Source organism: Quercus suber, unplaced genomic scaffold (genome assembly GCF_002906115.3).
Source record: "Quercus suber isolate HL8 unplaced genomic scaffold, Cork oak 2.0 scaffold_14, whole genome shotgun sequence".
In the NCBI taxonomy this organism is placed as follows: domain Eukaryota; kingdom Viridiplantae; phylum Streptophyta; class Magnoliopsida; order Fagales; family Fagaceae; genus Quercus; species Quercus suber.
The window spans coordinates 1,728,167-1,738,914 of NW_027069479.1; the positions used below are offsets into that span (position 1 = coordinate 1,728,167).

At 31.8% G+C, this 10,748-nt stretch overlaps 1 protein-coding gene and 1 pseudogene across 1 annotated transcript; one reads left to right on the forward strand and one right to left on the reverse strand.

Annotated features, from left to right (window-relative positions):
- Nucleotides 1-943: 943 nt before the first annotated feature.
- Nucleotides 944-5,257, reverse strand: LOC136070830 (G-type lectin S-receptor-like serine/threonine-protein kinase LECRK1). The gene is made up of 2 exons (XM_065781303.1): nt 5,127-5,257; nt 944-1,903 (listed from the first exon to the last, which is right to left on the reverse strand). The coding sequence occupies exon 2, from the start codon at nt 1,607-1,609 to the stop codon at nt 944-946; it is 666 nt and encodes a 221-aa protein (XP_065637375.1). The 5' UTR covers nt 1,610-1,903; nt 5,127-5,257.
- A 334-nt stretch (nt 5,258-5,591) lies between these two features.
- On the forward strand, nt 5,592-10,097 carry LOC111996374 (pheophytinase, chloroplastic-like; annotated as a pseudogene).
- Nucleotides 10,098-10,748: the final 651 nt, after the last annotated feature.

Below are 10,748 nucleotides of genomic sequence, written 5' to 3' on the forward strand. Positions count from 1 at the left end.
GCTTTTAGTAATACTAGTAGCAGACCCGCGCAATGCGCGGGATAATTTTGATGTCATATTTTTTTTTTGTTAAGTAAAGAATGAGAATAATAGTTGAGATTTATAAGTAATGGTCCCAAACTCATCTCACAATAATGTGATTACATTGTAATATATATAATAAATTTTATGTAAGTAAAGAAGTCTTTATCTTGATTTTGTGTGTGTGTGTGTGTGTGTGTATTTTTTTTAGCAAAGAAACATGTTGCACTTTACTTTCAATTATTATATATAACAAAATATTTTGTAATACGTTAGAATAGTGTGAGAATGTATCAAAACACAACACAAATAAAAACTGGAAAATGTATAATTTTTATTAGAACATGAAAATGAATCTTGTTGGTTTCATATGAAAGCTAACATTATTTTGCATTTTTGGAGAAATTACTGAGCAATTTATCCAAACTTTGTTTCCATTTTATCACATAAGAACTATTAAAAAAAAATTATAATAGTTTCTATTTTGATAATCACTAAACTCATGTATGAGAATCAACTATTACAATTCAAACGCTAGTTATATTGACAATTAAACACAAACAGTGATATTTTTTTCCAAAAAAAGTTAAATTCAATACAATTATGTGCCTAAATTTAATTTAGAAATTTATTGTACTGCACTTAAGGAATTATACAAACAAATCCTATGGGAAAAAACTTATTGCAAATTAGTGTATTAGGACTTCCTTTAGCCTATAGCCTACAACTTAGAAAGCCTTGGATGGAACAAAGGTTTCTTCAAAAGACTAGTCTAGGGATGCCTCAAATTTTTTTCTTATTGACATTTTAAAATATCAATTAACTGTTTAAAAATAGACTCTTAATAGGATGGGTATTTATCTATCACTATTACTATTATATAAATAAATAAATAAATAAATCCAAATAATGGAAATAATCTTTATATTACCATTGTGCTAAAATTCCTCATTGAAGGGTCTGCGCAATAATTCACCATGTTTTCCTGGTAGCATCCTTTTGATACATCTCTTGGATCTACCTGCAGATAGCCTGGCAAGCAACTACAGCTCACTGTTTCATTATCTGGAGAAGTGCACATAGCATATATGCCGCATACAGAATTCACGAAGCAAGGGTCATCATTGACTCTCCACACCCTTTTCCATCCACTGCCATTTCTTTTATGGTAAATATATTGTTGGAAATTGCCACCATCTTCAACTGTTACTCGATGATAGTAGTCTTCAACTAGGCTTGAAAGGTTCTTTGTTATAGAGTAAATTTCATCCTCAGTACCATTGACAAGATACAAGGAAGCACTCTTATGAAAGACTAGTCTCACATTGGCTGCAAAGGTTTGTGTGGTCCAATAACCTGGGTCAGCAAAATGATAGGCAGAGAGCACCAAGTTTCCATCAAATTGCATTTCCAGCATGAAATCCCCGGTTGAGTAATTTGAATTTGAACTCCCTTTTGCATTGGAATAGAGCTTTTGGCTTTGGACTAGAACTTGCCCTGGTAAGAGTGTGTTTGTTGGCGAATCAAAGCTCTGCCAAACGATTCTTGAACTGCCATCTCTTAAGACAAAGTTACCATCATTTTGCATGGTGCCTAAACTTGTATCATATCCACTATATATTTGTAGAATACTGCCATTAGCGTATGCGATAATAAAATCTCCGGCAATAGTCAGTTTGATTTTTGATCCTTGTTCTGCTGGACTGTCACGGTTGGCTGACCAAACTAGTGTTTTCTCTGGAATTCCATCAAACCAAACCCCAACAAGGTAGAGGCCGTTTTGGAGAGCATAAAATCCAAATGCAAAATCACCATTGAGGGACAGCAAAGAATCGTTGGATCCAGCAGTGATGCCAGAATTTATGCTTGTGTTAGGAGATATCTGGCCATGTAAGCCATAGAAATTTGAAAATACTATTAGAACACAAGGAACAAAAATCCTTAGAGCCATTGTTAAGTGATGTGAGAATCCACATAAGATGAAATCATTTTATAAGGAGCTATATGTAAAATTCCTTGGCACTTTTGGTTTATTTTTGCAAAGTTTTACAGTAAGTCCAGTGACACCATAAATGTCACAACACTTTTCATAATTGTCAAACTAAGAGGTTGTTAAATAAACATTATATCAGTGATGGTACCATGTGAAGTGTTTTTACACTAATCACAATTTGTCTAAATTATTATTATTACTAGTCGCAGACCCGCGCAATGCGCGGGATAATTTTGATGTCATATTATTTTTTGTTAAGTAAAGAATGAGAATAATAGTTGAGATTTATAAGTGATAGTCCCAAACTCATCTCACAATAATGTGATTACATTGTAATATATATAATAAATTTTATGTAAGTAAAGAAGTCTTTATCTTGATTTTGTGTGTGTGTGTGTGTGTGTTTTTTTTAGCAAAGAAACATGTTGCATTTTACTTTCAATTATTATATATAACAAAACATTTTGTAATACGTTAGAATAGTGTGAGATATGTATCAAAACACAACACAATTAAAAACTGGAAAATGTATAATTTTTATTAGAACATGAAAATGAATCTTGTTGGTTTCATATGAAAGCTAACATTATTTTGCATTTTTGGAGAAATTACTGAGCAATTTATCCAAACTTTGTTTCCATTTTATCACATAAGAACTATTAAACAAAATTATAATAGTTTCTATTTTGATAATCATTAAACTCATGTATGAGAATCAACTATTACAAAAAAATTTCTCTCCAAAACATATATTGATTTCTATTATTCCTTTCCATACAATTTCAAAAATGTGAACAACTAAGGAAGCTAAATGTGTAGTTGATTGTTTCTGCAAAAAATAAAAATGTGTAGTTGATCTTAATCAATCAATAAATAGCATAAAAGGGGTAGGGGGGAAAGCAAGCATAATCACAGAATAATTGTTTACATATGTCCATATTTGTTTTTGTATAATAATACTCTTGCTTTCTAAAATATTCATGGTGCAACTGTATCTTGTTTGATCTCTCCTAGTTCTGCCACTTTAACCCAACTCACAACATATAAACCAATGATCATGAAAAAGGACCTAGCAAAATGAAGCCAAACACAATTTCTAATTTTTAGTGATAATAAAAGAGAGATTAAAAGATATCACAAATATCTAGTGATAATTAAAAAAAAATTCCATCACAAATACTATACTTATTGGTTTTAAGAGAGATTAAAAGAGAAAAAATATAAATATAAAATGTGGGTGTGTGTGTGTGTGCCTGCATGTGTGTAGTGGAAGGGAAAAATGTATATACGATACATAAGTGTTGAGGGAGGGGAAAGGTTGGGAAAGAGGAAGAGACTTTGTATGTTTTGGTAATTGAAAAATGTATTTATAACTGGTAAGTTGCATAGTTAATGTTATATATATATATATATATATAATATTTTCTTTTTAAAAGAACTCATCAAATCCAATGTAGTAACATAATAGTAAGTCTGAATAGAGGACTTTTGGGCAACCATATAGGTTTATGAAAAATTGAAAACTTTCTATATTCATTATTTTTTTCCCAAAAATTTTTATCATAGAAAACTATTTCCTTCATAAATGAGAATTTTATGGATTTTTTTTTTCAATTAGATCGAAGAAATATATAGGAAGGCAAAAAAAATTGATTGTATTTCTAAAAGATCTAATAGTGAATATTTAAGTACATATTATTTAAGAATTATAATAGTGAAATTTGTAGTACAAAAGAAATGCCTAGTTGATTTCCTGTTGTATTTATCTATTTTATTTCTTATATTATTTCTATTATATTTTTGAATATTTAAGGAGTATGATGAATTAAAGTGCAACATATCATAGCCAAATCGAACAATAAGATATAAGATATAAGTTTAAGGTTTTTTTTTTTTTTTTTTTTTCTTGAGAATTAGATAAGCTTAATTAAGCTAATTACTAAGGTAATATGATTTAATTCATGTTGGACTATACAAAATCATTCTATTTATATATATATATATATATTGGTTAGCATGATTTGAATTAAGTTGCAGGATTTCATAAGAATGAGATCACGTCGAGGTATATGCTTCAATTGAGAGATTTTTTTTTTAAATTTTAAAGTAATGGACATTAGTATTACCATGGAAACATAAAGCAATATTGCATGCATGTCCACAATTATAAAATGGATGCAATAGTTATAAATTGTAAGAATTTTTTTTTTTGAGAAGATAAATGGTACCCAAATACAAAGAAAAAGAGGAACACTGTACGGTCAATACCTATCGATCATAAAATTTGTTTCCTCTTCCAAGGTGTCCTAAGAAGTTATAAATTAGCATCAATTTAGATGAGATTAAAAGAAAATTAGCAAGGATTTATGTGGTATTTAATTTAAAAAATTACAAAGCTCTTCAGAAAATAAAATAAATAAATGAGAGGCAAATGATCATGTACTAAATCAATAAAACGCATTCTAATTCTTTAAACACAAACAATTTTAATGGGTAAAACAAAATTATGTAAAAAAATTGTAAATATGAATACAAAGAAATAGAATATCAATTGAAAAAAAAATGGTATTTACAACCCTGGAAAAGAAAATCCAATGCAAACCTTTACATTGTAATATGTCAAAAAATTAATGAAAATAACCATATTAAACTAAGTTATAATCCCAAATACAAAGAAAAAGAGGAACAACATTTGGTCCATACCTATTAATCATAATATTTTGTTTCCTAGTCCAAGTTATCCTAAGAAGTTAAAAATTAGCATAGATTTAGATGAGATTAAAAGAAAAGTAGCAAGAATTTATGTAGTATTTAATTTAAAAATAACAAAGCTATTCAGAAAATAAAATAAAAAAATGGGAGGCAAATAATCATGTACTACATCAATAAAAAGCATTCCAATTCTTTAGACACTAACAATTTTAATGGGTAAAACATAATAATGTAAGGAAAAATTGTAAACATGAATCCAAAGAGATAGACTATCAATTGAAAATTAGGAAAAAAAAAGAAACATGGTATTTACAACCCTAGAAAAGAAAATCCAATACAAATCACAAAAAAATTGCCGCAAAAGAGAAAGAAGTTCAAGGGAAGAGAAAGAAAAACTGACCTCAAATGGACCTTCTAATTCTAGTTGTAATTTGGTGATTGATGGGTGGAAAGTAAGCAATTCAAAACCTATATATAAAAAAATTAAATCAGTGGGTTTTAAATCCAAAGAGAGGCAATTGAATGTTTCGATGGGGGAAAGAAGCCGTTTTTTTGATAAGGAGATGATAAGTCAAAGAGAGAGAATGATTGATTGCTGAATTTAAGGGAATTTGGATTCAATAAGAAATTCATTAATAGTATAAACATTAGCCGTTTGTTTGATGGGAAGATGATGAGTTGAGAGAGAGAATGGGATTGATTAAAGAAAATATATGAAGTGGAAACCCAAAAAAAAAAAAAAAGGAAAATAAAAACTTTGTGACATGGCGATGATGTGGCTCAACTGGAGCGTAACAACAATAAATGCTACGCTTTAGTTTTTAGATATATATAGATATAGATTGAACCCTCATCTGCTCGGAATGGGAAAAGCGAATTAGAGAAAGAAAGAATGGGAGTTGGAGTAACGGCTCCCCTTTCCCATTCAGTTGGGCTAGTTCGTTTGCAATTTCAGCACAAAACTCAAAAAAAGAGAAGCTTGGCAAGGGTCTTCCTTGGTCACAAATATCATCATCATCATCATCATCGTAATAGTATTAGCATAATCTCCAACTGTACTAGTAGCAGCAATACTACAAGTGCTACAACAACAACAACAACAGCCACAGCTACTTCTGGTGGTGGAGTTTTGGAGGTGAAAGAGTTAAAAGAGAGGTGCAAAAAGTGGGAATGGAAGGGCCAGTATTCCATCGCTTACTTTGTTTCTCAATCCTCAAATTCTAATAATAATGACAACAAGCCCCTCTTCTTCTTGTTCATGGCTTTGGTGCTTCCATTCCACACTGGCGCAGGTTAGTCTTTTTAACTTCGTTCAACTCCACTTCCACCGTAGCATTCAACTCCTAGATATTATCATTGATTTGGGTCATCTTTCTTTGTGGTCAGTGTTCACTAAAAATACTGTTATTTGCCATTCAACTTCTTATCCATTTCCCTATCTATAAGTGTCCACCTTTTAGCCACACATGCTATCATGCACACAACAACCACAAAAAAAATAAAGGAAGATTGCTCAGCAGTATTGAATAAATTTTCCCTTCTTGCTGTTATACTCCTTAGATCATAGTGAATCCCAAGATGAAAAGTTTTGATATTGTTTAATTCAAAAATTGAAACATTGAAAAACAAGGTTTTTATTTTATTTTATTTTTTATATTGGAAATTAGATAAATATACAACATAATTAAAATTAGATATGGTAGCTAAATGTTGTGCTACTAACATTGCCAATCAACCACCAGATTATAATCCCATCAGCATGTCTCTTGTCTCTTTCCACTTTCTGTATGTCGTTCTTTTATGCAAGTCGTTTTTTTGGGTGATAATTATAGTCTAATATATTAAATTTAAACAAATTAAAAAGGGTTGAACAGCATAAAGTATCCATGTATCAAATATATGCATAATTCTGACCCAAATACTAAACAATATGGAAAAAAAAAAAAAAACCAATAACTCAAAAACCATTCTGCCTTTTGAGTTTTGACTTGATTTGGGGTTGAGTCCAAATTTGACAACTTCTATTACAGTTTAATGCATAACTATCAGATTCGTACCAAACATTGATGGGAAGACTTGGTTTTTTATATAGAATGATGTCATGGGACTATTATGTTAAAGTTTGAGATAATGTTCTTACAATTAAAAGTACAGAGATGAATTAGAAACCAGTTGCAAACATATTTATAAGGTAATGGACAACAGGACAAGTATTAAAAGAATATGATATTTTAACTAAAATGCTCCATAGCTCAATAGCAGTGCATTTGATGATTTGAACTTGAGCTTACAACTACAAGTTCAAATCATTTTTGACAAGTCATAAAATTTCAGAAAACCAGTTCAAGCAATTGGCATTTGAATTCTTTTCTTTATTTATTTTTTGAAAAGCTAGTGCTTTGATCAGTTTTCTCCTGTTCAAAATTTTCAAATGCTTATTTGGTTTAATAACTAAAAAAAAAATAGCTGGTTTATGGGGTTCGTTGGTCATTATCTAATAACTATGATTTAATGATGATATAAAATAGAATAGTTTTATTAATTTTATTTGGTCAGAATTTTTATTACAACATTCTTCATTATTATACCATTTAGATCTTGGAATCAAAGCCTGGTTATTTGTTTTTGGGATCTAATTAGTGCCGGGTCCCTCTTTCTCTATTTCGGTAGGAACAATCAGGCCTATTTGTCTCTTCTTGGTTCAGGTTCTGCTTTTGTCATGTACTGTCTGAATCTCTTTACTCTAGCTTAAGATTTGGAGTCTGATCCTCTATCAGGTAGACTGCGAATTGTAAAAGTTCTTATGTGGTCCAGGCTTTGTAAAAGTTCTTGTAATCAGGAGGAAGAAAGAAGATTATACAAAGAAACTAGGTGCAATTAAAAATAGGAATAACTAAATATGCATTTATCATTCTTCTATCTTATAGTTTACACTTCATATTTATACAAGCAATGGACAATGGCCTATGCACTAATCAACAACTAATCTGATAACAAACTCTCCAACTGAATTTAGTTGATTAACTCTTGATAAGCCAAGGCTGTGATAAGAACTCAAAACAGCAATAAGTGATAGTACACTGCAGTGATGTTTGATCCTTCTTACATGATCCTCCTAAAAAGTATTAATTCTTGAAGTAAAGATGCATCACGCTGGAACCAATTTGCTTTCATTGGTGACATGAAGTTATCTTGTTGAATTTTTTGAGACCATCACAATCAAATTATATGGCCATTTATATAGTCAAAACTAGTTACTGAGGCATCCTTGAGTTACATGTAATATGGACTGTGATAGTACTAGATAAATAAGATATTTTCAATTTTATTCTTATGCTTCTCAGACCAATTTCATGAAATTTGTTTTCCTTATTAAGTAATGACCTGCCCTTTTACTAGTAAGCAAGTAATGATCTAACTTACCTCTTGATTAACACTAGTTTCTGAGCAAATCTTTGCTTCAGTTGCAAATTTTGATGTCCTATTCATAAAATGTAATTTATAGATGTGAAATTCTGGTTTTTATTGGTCAAACTCTGCAGATAATGTTGTCAGGCTAAAATGCACTACATCCATTCTGAAATCCCTTTTACTAAGTTCTGGCATTTCTGAAAGTTGTGTGTGATGCTCCTCTTCCATATTCTTTGCCACCCTGCACTCAAAAACGTATCACACACTGACACACTGACACACACACACACACACACACACACACTCATTTCTAGTGGCTCTTAGACAAAAATTTTCCCTACTCTTTTAGATGCATATGCAATTTGTCATGTCAAATTATCAGAATTTTTTTATTCATTTAGCGGATAAGCTTAACTTGTCCTGCAATCCTTTTGAAGCACAACCTAGTCATCTGATGCTCATTAGATCACAGAGGGTTATTGCTTTTTTATTAATAAGTTCTTTACTCACTGTGTGGATCCATGCAGTAAAACTGTATAAGTACTTGAGATAATATTTTTCACTACTTTGAGGTTCCTTCAGGAATATTGGGACACTAGCACAGAATTTCACATTATATGCCATTGACCTTCTCGGCTTTGGTGCTTCTGATAAACCATCAGGATTTTCATATACCATGGAAAAATGGGCTCAGGTATGCTTATTTTGAAGCTTGAACTAGGATTCTATCCTATATTTTTTTCATCAATCCTTCAGCATTGCAACTTTACCCTCTTAACCTTTAACTCACTGAAAACAGTTGATATTGGACTTCTTGGATGAAATTGTTCAGAAGCCAACTGTGCTGATAGGCAACTCTGTTGGAAGTCTTGCCTGCGTAATTGCTGCCTCAGGTAAGCCATATTTTTGTGTCAGAAGAAAGACCCCGCATTTTTAACAAAGAGAATAATTACTCCTGTTTGGCCTTTATATATATGTGGTTTGCCGTATTTATATTTTATCTTTTCCAACCAGAATCTAGTAGAAGCCTAGTTCGAGGGCTTGTACTTCTAAATTGTGCTGGTGGTATGAACAATAAGGCAGTTGTTGATGATTGGAGAATCAAGCTATTATTACCTTTGCTTTTGTTGGTTGATTTTTTGTTGAGGCAACGGGGAATTGCTTCAGCAATCTTTGAGCGTGTTAGAAAGAGGTACCATATTTAGTTTCAGTCACAATATTTGGAAATCCAAGAGGAACGAATCCAAAAATGTTATGTCCCTCATGCAGAGATAACTTGAGGAACATTTTGTTGTCTGTTTATGGAAATAAGGAATCTGTGGATGAAGAACTAGTAGAGGTATTACTATTCTCCTCTTCATGCATTTCTGGCTCCTTAAAAATTAGTAAATGCTCAGACTTCATGTTGTGATCTGAAAAATGCAGATCATTATGGAACCAACAAATGATGCCGGGGCACTAGATGCTTTTGTTTCTATTGTGACAGGCCCGCCAGGGCCAAACCCGGTGCAATTAATGCCTAGAATTTCCCTACCTGTGCTTCTTTTATGGGGAGATCAAGACCCATTTACTCCTCTTGATGGACCTGTTGGAAAATACTTCTCTTCACTACCTTCTGAACTAACAAATGTAAGCCTCTTTGTACTAGAAGGGGTAGGACATTGTCCCCATGATGACAGACCTGACTTAGTCCATGAAAAGCTGCTTCCCTGGTTGGCTCAACTTCCTGCTTCATGAGAGAATTGTTGCTGATGAGCCACTTCTATTTGTTATAATTTTTATCTGGATTTCTGACAAGCACGTCATCTCTTGTCAATCAATCGATTTAGAATATCATAATGTTCATAATGTATATGCTACATATTGTAACCAAATTTTGCATATTTTTATTTCTGATTCATTACTTGAAACTTTCTGGAAGGTTGAAAAGGAGAAAAGCAATTCAAAATGATTATCCTCAGCTTGGAGATGTTTTATCTTTCTCAGATGTTTGACACCAGTGCTTGCACAAATTTATCCATATTATATATAGAATGAAATTTTACCGTGATGTGCACTGAATTGACATTCTTCTTGGCTATTACTTGTCTTGGTGGCAGTTTTCTTGTAAGAAAAATTGACATTAGTTTGTGCTTTGGAGCTATAAACCTCGATGTCCTTGGTGGGTAACCTCATTACAGATTCTTGATACAGTTCATAATTTTTTATAATCACTTCCATTTGGGCCTGCGACTTATCCCCACATCTTCAATCCCAGTCAATTGCAGAAAATCAAGTTTCCAGACAGACAATAACTGTCCTGCATAGTAGGATTTCTTATTAGGGGCAGAGTTTCTAGCTCTTCTACCTAACTATTCGCAAGCTATAGTAAATCCAGCCCTTAGCATTATCTTACTAATGTATTTTTCTCCTGATTTCCTTATTAGGCCACATTCCTGAACATGTAGCTCTAAAAAGCAATGCCATAGATTTGGGATGTGTAATCATGTGAGACAAAAGCTGGAAAATGCTTCTTAACAACTTTGTGATAGGCAAATATGCACAAATGACCATTTTCTAAAGAAAAGAATAACTTTTGCTGCTTGAAAGGTCAAAGAATTGATGTAATTAG

Bases quoted from the DNA above. Each gene is read 5' to 3' on its own strand.
- LOC136070830 (XM_065781303.1), bottom strand. From the start codon at position 1,609: ATGCAAAATGATGGTAACTTTGTCTTAAGAGATGGCAGTTCAAGAATC.